Source organism: Engystomops pustulosus, chromosome 2 (genome assembly GCF_040894005.1).
Source record: "Engystomops pustulosus chromosome 2, aEngPut4.maternal, whole genome shotgun sequence".
Taxonomy (NCBI): domain Eukaryota; kingdom Metazoa; phylum Chordata; class Amphibia; order Anura; family Leptodactylidae; genus Engystomops; species Engystomops pustulosus.
The window spans coordinates 34,006,105-34,025,987 of record NC_092412.1 but is presented as its reverse complement, the minus strand read 5'-3'; the positions used below and the strand labels follow the sequence as shown (position 1 = coordinate 34,025,987).

Here is a 19,883-nt window from a genome sequence, read left to right as displayed (position 1 = left end):
CCACCTTCCCTGTCCCCGCTGAAGAAAAGCCCAAACCATGATGCTGCCCCCACTATGTGTGACAGTGGGGATGTTGTGTTCAGGGGGCTGAGCTGTGTTGCTTTTACTCCAAACATATCGTTTGTCATTGTGGCCAAAAAGTTTGATTTTGGTTTCATCTGACCACAGCACCTTCTTCCACATGTTTGGGGTCTCCCAGGTGGCTTGTGGCAAACTTTAAACAAGACTTTTATGGATATCTTTTAGAAATGGCTCCTTCTTGCCACTCTTCTAAAAAGTACAGTTTACTACTGATTTTTGTCATAAGAACAGACTCTCCCACCTCAGCTGTAGATCTCTTCAGTTCATCCAGAGGGATCAAGGGCCTCCTGGCTGCATCTCTGATCAGTCTTCTCCTTGTTTGAGATAAAAGTTTAGAGGGACGGCGGGTCTTGTTAGATTTGCAGTGTCCTGAAACTCCTTCCATTTCTATATGATCGCTTGCTCAATGCTCCTTGGGATGTTTTTGTATTCAAATCCAGCTTTAAACTTCTCCACAACAGTATCACGGACCTGCCTGGTGTGTTCCTTGGTCTTCATGAGTCCAACACAGAGCAGGTGGATTATTATGAAGACTTTATTTCACACTAGTGGATTACATTTATCATCATCAGTCATTTAGGACAACATTGGATCATTCAGAGATCCTCACTGAACTTCCGGAGGGAGTTTGCTGCACTGAAAGTAAAGGGGTCAAATAATATTGCATGCACAACTTTAAAAAGTTTAAAATGTCCAATAAATTTCATTCCACTTCACAATTGTGTTGCATATGTTGCCCAAAAATTTTAATTTTGTGTCTTTGTTTGAAACCTGAAATGTGGCAAAATGTAGAAAAGTTGAAGGGGCTGTATACTGTAACTAATCCATATTATAAGAGTCTGCCATACAAAAATGTAACCTTCTGTATCCAAGCTGTGATGTTAAAACTGTTGATAAGAATTTATTCCTCCCGGTCACACTGTGGTGAGCACAAAGAGTGGAATTAATATGGCTTACCGACCCGATTCTGACGTAAACCCAGACAATCCGGACCTTCCGACTCATTTATTATCGCTGTGAGTGAAAAAAGTTATTTTTCTTATGCACCAATAATGCTGCTGTGCCCCAAATAACTTATGTCTACGCGTCTTTTAAATTTTTGTAGAAGCCGACAGCTAGTCAGAAACACCATAGCCTTATCCTACGAGCTTCCCCCTCTCCCTTCTCCACCTGGCAATTTGCTATGGCCTGGGAGAAGCCTTAAATGGGTGAAATATCTCTTTGATTGTCCATGTTTTAAGCCGCTTGGCAATTATGGTACACATTTCTTTGACTTCCAGGTATGATTTTGTGGAAGTGGAGGAAGCTTCAGAGACGAGCACAGTCATACGAGGACGATGGTGTGGACATAAAGAAGTGCCACCAAGACTGACATCCAAAAAGAATCAAGTGAAGATCACATTCAAGTCAGATGACCACTTTGTGGCCAAACCTGGCTTCAAAGTCTGTTATTCCCTTGTGGTAAGTCCTATCTGATTGCACAAATTCCTTTGGTCACATTAAATGTTTCAAAAATGTCCAAAAACATCTGCCTGGAAGGTTGAATCCTCATGGGATTTGTCTCCAGCTGACTTTCCATTGCATTCAATTTCCATAATCCAGACACAGCAAATGTTATAACAATTAATGATTTCGCAAGTGTTGTATCCAGCACCACTGCAGCACAGATGATCCATGGGTCCATCCCTTTCCTAAAGGTCATCGGAGCAGTGGGGTCTAGACATAAGTGAAATTGTCAATGGCTCAATGATAAATCTGTCATATCTTTGTACGCTCTATACACCAATTTTAAAACAACAATTGGTTTCCGGGATAGGCCCTTTTCCTTCTGAACCATAAAGTTCACAACTTACTTTTCCAATCTGTTGTAAGAATATGTCCTGATGTATCCTTAAAATGGACGGCTAGGATGTATTCCTCCTGTTCCTCCACCTTCCACTCTTGCAAGTGGGAGCAGTGAACAGTGATTGGCTGCTGCCAGTGTCTGGGGTGATTTCCCAGTGATGTCACTCTCCTTATATGGACAGTGACATCGTTGGGGAATTCCCTCCTGCTGAGCAATGAATACATTCAGCAGAGATCAGAGGATGGATGCAATGGGATGCATCCATCCCCAATTGTCTCCAATTGCCTCAGCTGAGTGTATACCTGGTTCAGCAGGAGGGGGCAGGTTAGAAAGATGCAGCTTGCTGTTTTGCACAGTACATGACATAGGCTGAGTTGATGGAGACAATCCCGAGGATAGGGCCTATCTTTAGTATGTGTGAAAACCCCATTAACTCAGGCCAAATTAGCCAAAAGAGAGATGAACAGATCCTACGTGGCCTATGTTCAGCTCTGGTGCCTTTTCTAATACTAGCTTCAGATCTTTATGCCACTACTGTACACCTGGATCTAAACAAGACCTGGGAATATGGAGGGTGACAATATGGGACATCATCTATTGGATTATTCCAACAAATCTGATAACATTTTACATTTGTTTTTAATTTGATGGAGTCCACGTGGGGAGGTTTACCAGGAAATGTTGCAACATTTTGAGCTGTTCCTCCTAGAGTTCTTACAGGAGTTTGTTTAGTACAATTTATATTTTTTTTTTCTTTTCTGCATAGTTTATTACTATTAAAGCCACATTTGGTATTGCAAATGTTTCTCATAAATATCCAGCCAGGTGTAAACCCAAACTCTCTTTTGGAAGAGCTATGGAATAGTGCCTCCATTTGCCCTATTCCATCCATAACTCGCCCAAAAGAGTTTTTAGTACGTTTTTTGTTTTAAGTAAGTGGTATCTCCATGTAGTGTCTCACACCCATGCTGACTTGAGCCACATTTAGTGAAGCGTTTGTCCCAGTTTTGTTGTCTGAACTTGCACTGAAAACCTACCTGCTTATACATGTATTTATGAAGTGTTTGCGCCAGTTTTGTGTCACGGCTGCCCTGTGCCCAACAAGCCACAAAATTCTGCATCTAAAGAGGTTTTCCAGTGCAGGGTTGCCACATTTATGACTACATATGTTATAGGTGCACAAAATAAAAGTTGGTCCACACTCCCTGAGCAATGCAGGGGGTGCCAGATTCATGAAGAACGTGCACCAGTTTGATTAATCGGTGGCACCCTACACACTCCATAGACTAACTGCACAGGTCTATTGCAGTTTGCTCTACTTTTGATAAATGTGGTCCACTGTTTTTAAGGATCAGGTCCGGCTTTGCAGCAGCTGCCTTCACCCTTGATGCTGCCAACACCTTGATGTAGGTGGTCCTGCCTGGGGCAAGATGCTCAACTCGGCTTATAGCTGGTGCACCCCTGGTGCTAGCACACCCCATATGCTCAAAGACACTACCTGTCAACTGCAATCACCTGAAGTGTTCACACTCTTCAGACATAGGCTGCAATGTATATTTGGAGTTGTAGTTACACAACATTAGCATATCTACACCTATATATAGGAGCAGAATTAATCTTCCAAATTCCATGGAGTTACCTTCAAAATTTGGGTGCATCTGCATTTTTGACCATGCTACTAGTCAGCAAAGTAGCAAAAAGCTCTTCACGAATGCAACAATAATCCAACAAATCTAATAAAATGTTCATTTTTTTAAAAAAACATGATGGAGTCCATATGTAGGGGTTTACCACGAAATGTTGCAACATCTAGAGAATGTTCAGTAGCTGTTCCTTCTAGAGAACTTGCGTCAAGATTATTGAGTACAATTAATTTTTTTGTTTTTTCTTTTCTGCATAGTTTATGACTATCAAAGCCAAGTTTAGTATTGAAAATGTTTCTCTATTCGTGAAAACCCAGCCAGCTTGTATCAGCGCTACCCATAGGCTCATGGTAGATTCTCCAGCTGTTGTCACTTGCAGTCACCTTCAGTATTCACACTCCTAGACGGAGATGTATATTTCGAGTTGTAGTTATACAACATCAGCATATCTACACACATATTTAAGTGCAGAAGTGATTCTCCAAATTCCATGCAGTTACCTTTAAAATTTGCATAATTTATGACCACACCCCCTTTCTCGTGCTAGTGGGAAAAGTAGCAATAAACTGTCTAAAACACTTAATATATGCGGTATGATTCTGAGGCAAATTACACCAGAATTCTAATGTTGGAAGCTCGTTAAACCTCCCCCAAGGTGCTTCTTCTGCTCCCTATGGCACAATGTCATTTGTTGTACTGTGAGGTCACTAATGTATGTATTACGCACACCTCTAAGCTGCATGTTCACCTTTATCCAAATTCATAGACCCATGAAAGATGGAATAATTATAGGGGAGAATTGGTTAAAATTAGTGACTTTGAAAAGGGTCAAACTTTATGATAGCTTTAGGCCTGTCCATGTCCTGAGCGGACACAATTTTCACAAGATTTTATAACAAGGCGCATGGCTTTGTGTTTCCTGTTACTCCTTGTTTGACTATTTGTGTCGATATAGTTTATGATATATGGTATTCTTCTAAGTCTTCATGACTGATATCTTTTATGATCTATAGAATGTAGTGACCACTGGATTATTGGTTAAGGGATAGTCTCCTCTAAAATACAAGTCCCTATAACACTTGCTCATTTGTAGTTGCATAATTCAGTAGACAGAATATATTCAAAATGACAACTGTATAAAGAATCACTTCTCTGTGTTGAAGAGCTAGAGATACAGGCATTGAAGACCTATTTCTAGGTTATGGGGCTGATTTACTTACCCCGTCCCGGAGTTCTCCGAAAGTGCATTGTCCAATGATCATGCCCTGTGCCGCGATTCACTAAGATCGTGCGCCCGATATCCTGCATGTGTCGCTTCCCCGCTCAGGTCCGCCGGTGCTCACCTTCTTCCTGGTGCATGTAAGTGCATTGTCATGTGGCACAATTTGAATCTTAAATCCCATGCTCACTCCCCCCCCCCCCCCCCCCATTTCTGTTGCATGGAAGCAGCGCAGCTGCGCCACAATCCAATCGCGTGCGACACAATCCCAGCGTAGACACCTGCTAAATACCTGTCCAAGCCGTGCAATCCCCGAAAAAGGTGCAAAGTCCATCAAGAGTGCAAAGTGAACCTTAGTAAATGAGCCCCTATGTTTTTAGAACTGCAGTTCTCGTGTGTTTTTTTTTACATTTTCATCTTTAAAATGACACCAGCAGCATGGTTTATGTTACTGTTTGAAGTTATTTTTTCCTCTGCATCCTCTAAAAGTGTCTCATCTCCAGCAAAATGTCTTACTTCTCAGCTGATTTGCGCCAGCTTTTGGAGATGAATTTTAAAAGTATTAGCAAAAATCTGAGTTAGATCTGATCAGCAGCTGAGCTGATTGTTGATGGTTTCCAGGGACTGAAGCAAAAGTGGATGATTGTGAATATGGCTAGAGGTAAAAGATACATATAATAAAACTAAACACATGGGCCATTCTCAAGATTATCTTTCTGTAACTTTGCATCCAGTAGCAGATGCAATCTATTATGTCTACTGGGTGTAGACCTCATGTCCTGGCCAGAAGACTTTGATCTTTAAGATGTGAGGAGACTGGATCTTCTGGAGGAGATTAGTATGTCCTCATGTGGAGCAGTAGTTGTTCTTTGTGATGAGGTTGTTTCACCAAATACTTCATAACATACCGTATTTTTCGGACTATAAGGCACACCGGATTATAAGGCGCACCATCAATAAATGCCTGCTAAAACGTCTAGATTCATATATAAGGCGCACCTGATTATAAGGATGAATGACCAGCAGGTGGCAGTCCTGTGCACAGTTCAAGGCTGCTGTTGTCTGTAAGTACGGTTCACATATAAGGCGCACTGGACTATAAGGCGCACCTTTGATTTCTGAGAAATTCTATGGATTTTTTGTGCGCCTTATAGTCCGAAAAATACGGTACTCCCAGCTCATTGTAGGAACGCCCTGTACTCAATGATCTTCATTATTACATTATTTTATGTTTCATTAAGAGTCTTTATCATCATCCACTATTGATCATTAAATGATTGTATATGCTAAAGCTTTGCAAAGGAATACTTATCTATTGCAGGGATAATGTGGTTGTCTGAAGGGTCCCAAAGAACTATAAACCGGATCAGCACACCTCAGTGACAGAGTCCATTTCCAGATTTGAATTGGGACCAGGTCCATAAAATTTGTCTCTTGTTGCAACCCTTTTAGTGGATTTTTCAGGACTGGGGCTGCAACACCTGGCCCCCCAACAGAGCGCGTGTTTGTGTCAATTATATAAGTTCTCATAGGACAGCACTGTTATCTGTACAGTGGTTTTCCTTGGTATTGCGGCTTTCCCTTAAATTGGAATGAATTTTAACCAGGAAATGTGATGGGAAAGGAAATCATGGTTCTCGGAAGTGGAAGAAGAGTTGACTGGATCACCACTGCCGTCTTGAGCAGATGACCGGTGAGGGAACTGCATCTCTGTCCCCCCGATCTAATCTTGATGACTTCTCCTTAGGGCTCTTACCCATTGCTGTTGTTTTTCAAGTCCGTGGTTCAGTGATTTCCACGGATGCCTCACAAAGCCATTGATTTCAATGGATATTTTCACATTGACTTGTATTTTCACTGATCTGTTGTCCGTGGAAAAAAATTATGAAACGTCCTATATTTTTTTCACGAATGTGGCTCACGGAAGGTAATAGAAGTCTATGGGGCACATGTATCAACCATTTGGCTTGCATTTTTCTTTTATTTCTGAGACTTTCATGGTTCCTATGCTCATTTGCCTAATAAAGTTCGCCATTGTCTAGTTTTCTAGACAAAAGTTGCAACTTGTTTAAACAGTTGCAAACAACTCGCAAATTTTTGGCTTAAATCTATGGCTGCCCCTGACCAGGCGTAGAAATGATCTTATCTGATTGGGACTTTTGGAGACTTTTGCAACTTTTGTTTTAAAAAGTAGTAAATTCACTAAGAGCCAGACACCACATGTATCAATAAGGAAAAACCGCTAAGATACAACTGAGCAGCAGAAAAGTCAAGAAAAGTCCCCAAAAAACAGACAAAAAGATGGACTTGTGCCCCAGTGGTGAGGCTGAAAATCTAGGTGTGATGTTTTCAAAGCGATGTTAACCCTTCAGTTTTTTTATCCGGACACGGAGCAAAAACAGATGTATTACAGAGAGAAAAACAGAAGAAAAACTGAGACACAACAGAGACAAAACATGTGCGTAACTGAAGCTACACAATGTGAAAGAGCCCTTAGGATACTTTAATACAGGCAGTCCCCTACTTAAGAACACTCGACTTACATACGACCCCTAGTTACAAACAGACCACTGGATATTGGTAACTTACTGTACTTTAGTCTACAATGATCAGCTGTAACAGTTATCACATGTGTCTGCAATGAAGCTTTAGTGTTAATCCTGGTTCTTATGACAACCCAACATTTTTAAAATCCAATTGTCACAGAGACCAATAAGTTCTGGCTGGGATTACAATGATAAAATATACAGTTCCGACTTACATACAAATTCAACTTAAGAACAAACCTACAGACCCCAACTTGTATGTTACCCGAGGACTGCATGTACTGGAAAATCTTAGCTTTCCCAATGCACAAGGGGAGGGGGGGGGGGGTTGTCTCCCATATTTCCAAGGCTGCTTAAAGTTTCCCTAGTTCTGTACATGCAAATGATATATCAGAATATTTTGCACACAAACTGGTGGAATAATAATTTCTACCTTTTATATAAAGGGACAGACTTTTTAAGACATTTTATAGAATAATCTGCTTCTATTCAGTCATGTATGATCAACCTTAATCTCTTCCACCTTGGGATTTTAAGGTGTTGACCCCCATACCTCCCCCTATCCCTTGGAGTATGAAGAAGATGAATTGCTGTATATGCCCTCCATCTGGCCGGCAGTGAGTATAGGGAAGGTTATTCATGTGCCTATAACATAAATGGTGACGGGGATTGTCATAAATATTTGCTCCGTCCACCCATAGGGACTTCTATTTTTCACAGTACAAAAAAAAAAAGACAAAGCAAATAAGTTTTTGAAAAAAAATAAAAAAGCAATAAAGAGTTTATTACTCTCATAAATTGTTGTGTTTGGAGACTGCGTGAAGCCCCCGTCATCATTATATCAATAACACTTTACTGCGGATTGTGGGAAATTGTCATCGCAGATTGTTCAATTTTCTGCTGTCGATTTTCTGATTCAGTTATTTATTGGTAAATTAGTTTTTCAAGAAGAGAACAAGTGCAAAATATTTTCGAGGATTCAATTAGGCGGCAGCGATTTTTGCAGATCTATCAGTCATCTAAATTTATCAATCGCGGTGATAGTGAAAGGCCGGTGCGGCGTTTATTTCATACATTGCAATGTTTCATGTATACTATGAGGAGTAATGAAATATAACGGTGTACCGAGGGCTGGAATGGTCTTGTCGCTATGAATTAGCTTCCATCTGATCAGGGCTGTGATGAATACCTACAGATCAGACTCGCTCGCTGATGGAGAGGTTGGGTGAATGTTTTTGGACAAAATGGTCCTTCTTCAGAGCATCACATAAGCCTCATAACATTGCTACCTCCATGACTCCACACTGCCTATAGTTGTGATATTGTATTTCTATGTAGGAAAAGAAAAAAGTATTTTTGTGTGTGCTCACCCTTCAGTAGAAGCGTCCCAATCGGTAGCCGTGCTGGATACGAAGAACTCCTGGTCTGGATCCAAGGTGATAGATAGCAAAAATTGGGAAAAGGATTAAAGGAAATCCGCACAGGCAACTGTTAAAAGTAAAAAATCTTTGTGGAGCTTTATTAGTTACATGTTAATAAGTGTGACATCACGATAGAAGGGGAAAAGGCAAATCGTAGATGACGCGTTTCGGACAAAAGGTGTCCTTAGTCATACCTGGGTATGACTGGGTATGACTGGGTATGACTAAGGACACCTTTTGTCCAAAACGCGTCACCTACGATTTGCCTTTTCCCCTTCTATCGTGATGTCACACTTTTGAACATGTAACTAATAAAGCTCCACGAAGATTTTTTACTTTTAACAGTTGCCTGTGCGGATTTCCTTTAATCCTTTTCCCAATTTTTGCTATTGTATTTCTATGACAGCTTTGTTGGTTCCCTAAAAACATCCATAGTTCCTTCCTAATTATATAGTGAGTTGCCCCCCACAGCACTAACACAAGGAAGTGGGGTCATCTATCTTTTGTCAGGACATTTGTGGATGTCTTTCCTTGTTTTTTTCAGGTTTTGGACTGAGTCTCTGGGATTTTTGGGACTTTTTATGACAAAGTTGCACAAAAGTCTCAAACTCTTCTAAAGTTTTTTGCATGCCTTGTGAGGACTGGAGTTTATTTGCATCTTTTTAACAACGATTGGTTCCAAAATTGTAACATTTTCATACATTCACATCTGGATCTCATAGATATATCAAGTGCAGGACCTTTTTGCTGTCTGAGGCGAAACGTGGTGATGTGCTCGATGATGCTACCTTTCACACTAGTAGTCAGTCAGTGACACTGTCATTAGTGACATCTAGTATCTAGTACAGGCAGTCCCCGGGTTACATACAAGATAGGGTCTGTAGGTTTGTTCTTAAGTTGAATTTGTATGTAAGTCGGAACTGTATATTTTATCATTGTAACCCCAGCAAGAACTTTTTTGGTCTCTGTGACAATTGGATTTTAAAAATGTTGGGTTGTCATAAGAATCAATATTAACACTAAAACTTCATTATAGACACATTTGATAACTGTTACAGCTGATCATTATAGCCTACAATAAATTACCAATATCAAGAGGTCCGTTTGTAACTAGGGGTCGTATGTAAGTCGAGTGTTCTTAAATAGGGGACCGCCTGTACCTTACAGGTGGTGATCTGTGACCCCCAAGGTCTTTCTTATTGACATTCACAGTGCACCCATAGGTAGAGATGGACTTGCCGACCAACGTACCTGAAGGTCCTTTTTGTGTCCAGGCACTGACTTATTGTAGACCCAACAGATCCAGCAGAAGACTTCATGTAGTTCTGGGAACCAATATCTAGAACCGCTTCTTGCATACAATTTCTGTACCAAGTTCTAACTTCCACCCACAGCTACTCAAAGAAGATAAGCACTTAGACCAGGAGATGGTGGAAATTATTGAACTATTGTAAACTTTGCAGAGTTGTGTTGGTGCTGCCCCAGCGGGGAACTGTTCCCATTATCGAGATGCGGCTGAGAAAGGAAATTTTACCGATGATGTTTAACAAAGTAAAGAATAAGATAAAATCCAGCCTTTAAAAGGGTCAAATCCAGAATAGGGGGTATAAATAATGGAAAAATGTAGGCAGCACTCCCGTCTTCCAAAATTCAAAAAGGGTGACGTTTATTGAAGCAGTGGCGGCATTTCATTGTAGACCGCCTTTATCAAGCAATAGGGGATAGATATATCATCGAGAGGGTCTTGAAACAAGTCCCTTGACCTGCTCCATACCAATGGGAATCCGGGGATTTGGTTTACTTGAAAGCCCATATAGAAGTCCATTAGAAAGCAGTGGAGTGCAGGACAGAGCTGGACCACTGCTATGGAGGTAGTTGTATAACTTCTTGACGTATGGAGTAAGCCACAAGTCCCTTGACCGGATTCATACCAGCATGACCTTGGCGTTTTAGCTGATTTGTAGGCCTACATGAAAGTACCATAAAGTGCAAGGTGGTACTTGTTCTAATGACATTGCATCGGTAGGAGGACCTACTCATTCTGTGGATGTTAGTTGATATCTAAACCATAAATACCTTTGAAATATGGCTCGAAATCTAGGAATATCTTTAAACATTTGATTTAGGGACCTTACCCGTCATCAGTACAAAGCAGTTGGTTGGTTGGCTAGTAGATTTGAGTGTAGATTTGTCACAGGTCTACAGGGAATGGCTCTTCTTCAGGTGGCCCCTTGTGACTCGGGGAGTCTCCTGGCTAGGTGCCAGCTACTTTTATTTTTCATTTAATTTAATAAAGATACGAGCTATGGAATTTTTAATAATAAAAACAGAATGGGGAAGCAGTTAGAAGACTTCTGTAGGAACCTGCCATTAGGTATATAGGTGAATACCTGATGACAGGTTCTATTTATCTATGCATTGTCAGTATGGAAACAGGTTCTGTTTTCTCTTCTTGAATAACAGTGAAAAAATCTTTGCAGCAGTGAAAGTCATGAGATGAAGCTGTGAAACTGATCCTGTAAATATTTGTACCGAAAAATATCTTCTCCGTTTGACAAGATAAGCAGCTGCACGGATTACGAGCAACCACTGCTTATTATTTATACAGCTTCGCATCCTGCGCCGCAGTGCCAACCCTACTGACGAGGACAGGAGATTTTTTTTTCTTTGAAATTCAGGATTTTTTCTTTATTACCTGGAAGTCTCATAGCACATGTTCTTTACTTCCACGATATGATCTAGGTAAATAGGAACCATAGTCTCAACATGAAATATTTGCATTTTTCTTCCAGGAATCTGTTCCCTGCAGTAATAACATTCGAGGAATTGTTGCAAAAATAATTGCATAGGGCTGCTATTTTTAAGATTTTAAAAATATTTTAAGGGGTTCTCTCAGATTTTAACAATTTGAATAATCTACATATTAAATAAATTTGTTACTAGGCACAGATTCATACATTTTAAGGCTAAATTCACATGAACATGTGCCCGCGCGCCATAGCACGGGCACACAGGCTCCATTTTTTGCGGCTACGGTGTATGGGGGGTGTATGTACGGTCCGCAAGCTTGCAGCCGCACATACGTCCCCCGATGGTCGTGTGAATGACCACTTAGGATTGTGTTGCAGTACCAGGCACAGCCACTGCAAAATGTATAGAACAGTTGTCAAACAATGAAGTTGATCTGTTGATCGTGCACCGACAATCAGTTATCGTGTGGCTGCCAGGAGCCCAGTCATTTGTTATGGATGGTCTATCTTAATGATAGATATTTAACATCAAAGTCTTGGAAAATCCCTTTAAATCTAAAATGTATGTGATTGTTCTATTAACCTCATGTAGTGGGGGTGATTACTACACATCTGAGCAAGAAGTCTATTATACACTTCCCTTTTTTCTTCATTTATCTTCATTTATTTTATGCAGAGTGATTTACATCTCCTCTTTGGCTTTTCAGATACATTGCCATACTTTAAAGGAAATCTACCACCATGACCAAAGATGCTGGTGTGTGTCCACTCTTTTAGGATCTGCTCTTTTTTTAGCTCGGCTAAAAAAACATCTTTGGAGCCCCGAGGACCTCAGGATCATTTGCATAATTTTTAAGTTTTTTTTTTTTGGTAAAAATAAGAGCACAAGAAACTAAAAAAAGGGCAGATGCTTCCAGAGGGGAAACACACACCAGCATGTAAGTCTGCTTGGTTTACAATCTTGATGGTAGATCTCCATTAAATAGAATCTAATGTCTGATTCATACCTTAGGCTACATTCACATTAACATGTGACCGCCATACCGTAACAAGGCAGGCACACGTCGGCGCCGGGGAGAGAAGGAAGTAGGGAGCGCTGCTCACCCCTGCCCCTCTGCATAGTAATATATGGCGCACTGCACCGACATGTCCTATCTTTCTCCTGACTACGGAACAGTACACTTCTCATCGACGCGTTTCAAGGTTTCTTCATCAGGAATGAGAAGTTTGTGTGCCACACCATGACGATCCTCTTTATATAGAGTTTGGAAATTGCAAACATTGCTGGAATCCATAGTGTACCTCAGGGAGAATCCCTAAATGATATACTTAAAGTATGTATTCATCTAAATCTACATCCTAATCTAAATGAAAAAAGTAAGGATAGCTGTTCAATGTTTGTCCAACCACTGGGATCCCAACTGATCATGTGACCTGTGTCACCAACAAAACCGGAACTTGCATATAACAAGAGGGCATTGCTCCACCACTCAATCCTGTGGGGCAATCGGACATACTGGGGGTCATTTACTAAGGTCCCGATTCGTGTTTTCCCGACGTGTTACCCGAATATTTCCGATTTGCGCCGATTTTCCCTGTATTGCCCCAGGATTTTGGCGCACGCGATCGGATTGTGGCGCATCGGCGCCGGCATGCACGTGACGGAAATCGGGGGTCGTGGCCGAGCGAAAACCTGACGGATTCGGAAAAACCGCTGCATTTAAAACAAAAAAGGTGTCGCTTGGGACGCGCTTACCTTCACTTGGTCCGGCCCGGTGAATTCCAGTGCGTTCAGATGCTTTTCAGCGCAGCAGCGCCACCTGGTGGACGGCGGAGGAACTACCTTAGTGAATCCCGGCCGGACCCGAATCCACATCAGAGAACAGGCTGCTGGATCGCGAACGGACCGGGTAAGTAAATCTGCCCCACTGTATCTCTTTGGTTCTCTATGTCAGTCCCTTCACTCAGAAGGATCTTTAAATCAAGCCCCCAAAAAAGAGGTGAAATATTAGTTTGACCTTTGAGTCACCTCTAAATTTATTATACTGAGAAAACTTTTTCTCAGTCGACCGCAGTAAACTTTTTTTTTCATTATTATTCAGTTTCGATGCGCAGAATCATTAAAACATAAATGAAGATAATGAACCTGAATTTACATCCTAAACGGCCAATTAAAATTAATGACATTGCTTACCTATAGCCGAACAAAGCTCCAATGTTCTATATGTGAAGCCGTTCAATTTTATTGTACTCGACGCTAAATATAGTCATTAGGAATTTTTTCGGCTGAGCTCTGGATCCAGTAAGGGTCTTTAATCATGACAGATTTTGTCTTTTGTTGCACATAAAAGACATCTGTTACGGTCTTTTTATATTTTCGCATCTCGTCTTTTGTCTGAATTCGTTTAAGACTTGGCTACAAAATCCCTGATTATATGCGCAACTGTTTGACACACTTTAATGTCATTTTATTTTATTATATTTTATGTAATGTGTAATATTATATTGGCAGCGAGAAGCGGCGCTGGATTTTTTCAAAACACAATTTTCCAGGGAGCAGTAATTAACCCACTTTTTCCTGGTTATATTTTTGCACATGAAATAATCCAGTTTTTATTGCACCTGTAAAGGAGATAGAAGCCCCCCCCCCCCCCATCAATTAAAACCAAACTTAGAGCAAATCTCTTGTTACAATAAATGTTGAATAATCCAGAAGAGCTTCCACTTCTGCTTGAAGGAAAAAAGTGTTGTTCTTTTTCCAACTGATTTTCTATCTGCAGTCTGTATCTGTAATTTGCAGTACACTCTGATCTGGTAGGTCACAAAGGAAACCTAGCTGCTGTGACTTACTGCTAACCCCTCCCCTCTCCATAGAACTCTATGGAATTTCAAGATAGGAATCGGCAAGTGATTTCTACTTGAAGTGAATAACTGTTTCTGGGCATTGGTTCTTTTTTCAGCTGATTTCCTATATGCAGTCTGTATCTGTCATTTTCAGTCTATTTTGATTTAGAAGCTCATGGTGGAAACCTAGCTGCTGTGACTTACTGCAAACCCCTCCCCTATCCATAGAATTCTATGTTGGTGCAAAATAGGAATCAGCAAGTGATTTCCACTTGAATTTAAAAGTAGTTTGGGGGCATTTGCTCTTTATGTAGCTGATTTCCTTTATGCAACATGTATCGATAATTTGCATTCCATTCTGATCTGGTAGGTCATGAAGGAAACCTAGCAGCTGTGACTCACTGCAAACCCCTCCCCTCTCCATAAAAATCTATGGCAGTGTAAAATAGTAATCCGCAAGTGTTTTCACAGTTGAAGGATAAAGCTTGCTGATAGGCTATTTAGTAACTATTTAAAATGTATCTAAAAAGCAGTGCAAAAAAGTTGTGTCATGTTGTCATTATTTGTATATCTAAAATAAAGGAAAAACTGTTCCCACAAGCTTGTTGAACTTTTTTAACCAAAAACGCTGCCTATTTTATGAATCACCATGTACTACCTTATTTTTTATAGTTATTTTTTTACTGTTGTGCCCCTGATCAGTTTGGTATTCTTGTTTTTAAAAATCCATTTCCCAGTTCACATGATATAGCCCCCATTTACTTAATATATGATTTATCTCATACTAGCCAAGGGGGCGGTAATGGTTATTTTTTTATTAGGGGTGTTTATTTTTGGACAGTATGAAAATAAACCGTCCCTTTGGCTAACATGAGTTAGTTCATGTATAAACTCCAGAGCGCTTTGGGGATCATTTATATTTTCTCCCCCTTCCTGAGCTCTTTTTGTGCGCTTTGTTGAGTATATTTTCTAGACCTCACTCTCAGCTCAAATGCAATTTTTTTTTTTACTTTTTAGGCTTCAATTTTTTTTTAAAAAGGCACCATTTTTTGTTCAACTCCTACCTTTATCTTTCCTATGCATATTTGGGACTGGCGAGCTTTTGAACAATTTTGTGCGCCCCTTAAAGAGGACCTGTCACCCGGAAATTCAGCACAAGGAGTTGCTCACTAAAGTAAGCAGCTCCTAGTGCTAAAACTAATGCAGCAGTGTTACAATGATAGCATTATCGGAAAACCTCCGATAACGCTATCTAACACGGCTGTGGAGTACAATAGAAACGCTGGCCCGTTCTCAAAGCGGTCCGGCGTATTCATGAGGGGGCGCTCCATAGCTCAGCGATGACTTCCATGCATCATGCGCCTCTTTAAGCCGCAAACATGTGGAAGCAGGAGGAATACAAAGATATATTAGGCACAAACCAGGATAACTGCTACACAGCGAACACTAGTGTACTGTTGGAAAAAGGCACAATGAATTGTGCAAATACCCAGATGCACTCAAAAAGTCACTGAAATACAACCAAGAAACATGCATTAGACTAAGATTACTTTCACACAACGTATGCACGCCAGGGCTACAGCCACGTGGCGAAGTTCAAAATGGCCATACTTACAGGGAAAGATAGAGCAGGCAGTGGGCAATGCATCCTTCAAAATAGATGGATGTATTGCCCATTGAAATGCATGCGTCAGTATGCTACCTGTACCGCAGGTACTGTATGGGTAGCATATGGCTGTATCTGCCCCTATATAAATCCTGGCAGTTGGCTTGTGTGCTAGTGGGGCATTTGAACAGGCACAGGCTACATGTAGTGTGCAGGCATGTGGCAGGAATGCACCGTGCCGTCCCACTCTGAGGCCAACCATTTGGCATGGAGGTGGCGTAAAGGGGTACATAGGCGCAACTTCAGGCCGTGCACCAGGAATTGTGCCTATTTCTTGACTTGTTCACGATCTTTTTGGCATTCAAGCCCTGTGGCCCACATAGTATCATATTAGTATTTGCACTTGGTACTGATGTATCAGTATAGAATTCCACAGCAATGAAGTAGAAATGTAGACATTCACATTCTGGCAGAAATCTTCCCTTGTCCAGTCTAAGTTTGATATCTATATGTGGCTGTAGTTTCCAATATATCATAACTTTTGATAACGTCACTTATTTCCTATTCATTGTGTTACTATAATTGAAAACCATAGACAACAATTTGCCCTAAGCAAAGCTGCCGAAATACAAGTGTAATACCATAAAATTCCCTCAAGGACTGGAAATCAATATGTGTATGAGTACAAATTCTGCACCGTAATAAATGATTACTTGCAATACTCACATTACGTGGAGAGGCTTTGAGAAACCGAGCCAAGTCATGGAGCTTACGACGCAGTCCTGGCATCCATAGCACAATTCACACATTCATATATACTGTATAGGCTGATGGAAAAATAAAAATATGCAGCAGTTTGGAGTCATGGAGACCTCCTTTATTTCCCCAGTGGCACAAGTCTGTGGATTTTGGCATTGATGGTAATTTAGAACAGTAGCGGGGGCCAAATGCAGAACACAGTGGTGGAAGCCCATAATAATTTTTCTAAATTAAAAAAAAATGAGAAATGGTTGTATACTTGGTGGAGTTTTTTCATTTTTTTTTAAAATTAAAATAGGGTTATTCCAGGTTTTATTCCCATTAAGGGAATTAGAGCCGTGCTGCAGTTACCCAAAATGGCCACTACACATACGAGAGAACTATATACTTCTGGTCCTCCAGATGCAGCGGATAGCAGCTGATGATACAAGGGATAAGACCTTCACTGATTTGATATTGATGACCTATAGCAGTGATGGCGAACCTTTTAGAGGCCGAGTGCCCAAACTGCAACCCAAAACCTCCCTTATTTATCGCGAGGTGCCAACCAAATATTAAAGCTGTAACTTATTGCTCCCTGTTCAACAACTTTCAATCTTATTTACCTCCTGAGGCAGCAACACAGTAGAAAGATGGAAAATTTTCATCATTTTAGCTTCTTTCCAGTTTCCCTCTGTACACAGAGCATTGTGGGGCCAGCAGGAGGTGCTCCAAAAATAATTCGACCCCAGTCTATTCATTCTCCCTCTTCCTACAGTCCCAAGTAGCGAAGTCAGTATCAAAATATGACTGAGAGCAGCATCTTTTACATTGCTTGGAAGTGCAGGAAGATTCTTTAAGTCCTGTCTGGTGTGCTGGGGTGATGGCCCGGGTGCCCACAAAAAGGGCTCTGAGTGCCGCCTCTGGCACCCGTGCCATAGGTTCACCACGAGGACAGTCCCTTCCTATGCCAAAGTGAGGACACATAACAATACAGACAAACGAATATCAAGGGATAGGAGAGGTCAGAAATCCAGGTCACAACTGAGATGGCATATAAAGTACAGAATCAATTACAAAAGGGAATAGTCAAGGAACATAAGCTAAATATAGAAAAAAAATTGAAAAGTATACACAAATAACAAGCAAGCACCAGGTAAAAGAGTGAGAGCCTTAACTCTTGCTAGCTGAAATCAGGGATTGCAATGAGCAGCAGTCCTGCAAATAGAGCAAAGTTCAGACTGCCGACTGAAAAGCACCAGATACATTTCAGCATCTTCTCAGCCTGACAGCACAAACTACAGAAAACCCAGACACAGATGGGGTAGTGATACAGTAGACACTTGTACTCTGTCCACAGGACAGGGTATAGGTGTCTCTACGATGGATGTTTGATTGCTAGTACCCCAGTAATCTAGATAACAGGGGCAAGAGTCCTCTGAAGTGCCACTTATTGAGTGTAGACACTGGGACATGCCTGAACTGCCTTCTAGTTACTTTTATGATGCTCTGTGTTCCATTTTGTACTGAGCACTCACTAGGTGCGGAGAGTGCAGTTGTATTTGGACCTAGGAGAACTACAATCATTTTCTAATATGATGAAATAAGTACTATAATATTGATACATTTAGTATGAGATTTGGTATTAGGATCCAACAGATTCACAGGCTGTTATTCTGTCTCCCCCCTGCTCCTTCAGCACTTCTCCCCTCCTTCTTGCTAATGTCAGCTCAAAGCAGCAGAAGAAGTTCAGCACACAGTGAGAGGGGGGGTGCTCACTGTGCAGTGTAACAGCCTGTGAATCTACAGAAGGAGAAGGAGGGACTCTGATAACACCCCAAGCATAATTATGAAGGAGAACATGGATAACAAATATAAGAAGATTACCACAGTCACGATGCCTGGATCTATGAGTAAGTGTCCCTGCTTTATCACGATGGAATTGTTGGTAGATTTCCCAGAGTTATGTCTAAGCTTCAGGGGCAATTCTGCACTGTTGACTCATACCCATACCAAAATACAACTAGAATGCCAGCCAAAACAGTCAGAAAAGCGATCAACAATATTTGTTTTTAAAATAAACATGTTTGTGAAGTTTTTTCATGATTTTGCAACTATGAACATCCACGTTTTTATAATGTGGGTCACCCCAGCTGTGACATTGTAGTCAGGTTGAACAATATCCAACTGGTACACAATGATGGTCTCTAATCATCTACAGATGCAGATGTGTATATATATATATATATATATATATATATATATATATATATATATATATATATATATAACATTGCATCAATGAAAACAGTTGGTTCTGCAAAAACTTACACTGAAGTACCAAAAAGTTACAGTTTTCAGAATATGGCCAAAAAAATTCAAGGATTATAACAAGGCGGAGGAGGAGCGCAACTTTTCTTTCAGTCTTTGTGGGCGTGTCAAAGTCTTCACGAGGTCTCTTTTGTGACACTTCCTGTCTTGCTTTTGCATATTTATGCATAGTTTGTTGCAACTTTCGCAAATGTTTAATTTTCAAGCATGAGCAGGCAAAATATAAGAAGGGTTATATCAAGGTAATAGTGGCACTTATCGATTTCTGTTGAACCGAGTTTGGGTGCAACCACAATAGGTCTTAACACCAAAAAGACCAAAGAGAGAAATAGCAATTTTTTGTGTGGGTGTGGGCACGCTCAAAAAACGGTTTCAGAAGTGAAAAAAATATAATTTTTAATTTCTGATGGAGCGTTAGCTCTTTTAAAATATGACAAACAGTAAATACACAATTACAACAAACAGTGTAGATACATCCACATACGAATATTATATACACCCCAGTGCGGGTACAGAGACTTGGTCAGTCCTTTTCTGTATGTGAAATGCCCTACTGACAGAAAATTAGTTCTTTTAAATGTAACAGACAATTAATATAAAATTATAACAAACAATGTAGCAATATCCCCAGACAGATGTTGTATATATCTTAGTGTTTTTAATCATAAAGTACAAGGACTTGGTTGGTCCTATTATGTGTATGTAGTACCCTTCTTTGTGGAACCATATACTGTGTACACTTATATAAAACCTATACGTTATAATGTCCCAAATCTAATTTTTAGGCAGAGGGATGCTGGATTAGTCCTTATTGTTTGGTTCCTCTGTTGGGTATATGCTAAAAGTAAAAATGAAAAA

At 40.5% G+C, this 19,883-nt stretch overlaps 1 protein-coding gene across 1 annotated transcript in view; it reads left to right on the top strand.

Annotated features, from left to right (window-relative positions):
* PDGFD (platelet derived growth factor D) overlaps positions 1-19,883 on the top strand; it is a 124,947-nt gene that overhangs the window by 54,028 nt on the left and 51,036 nt on the right. Inside the window, exon 3 of the mRNA XM_072134210.1 lies at positions 1,362-1,542. Coding sequence (XP_071990311.1) covers positions 1,362-1,542 — 181 coding nt within the window. The remainder of the gene's footprint in view (positions 1-1,361; positions 1,543-19,883) is intronic.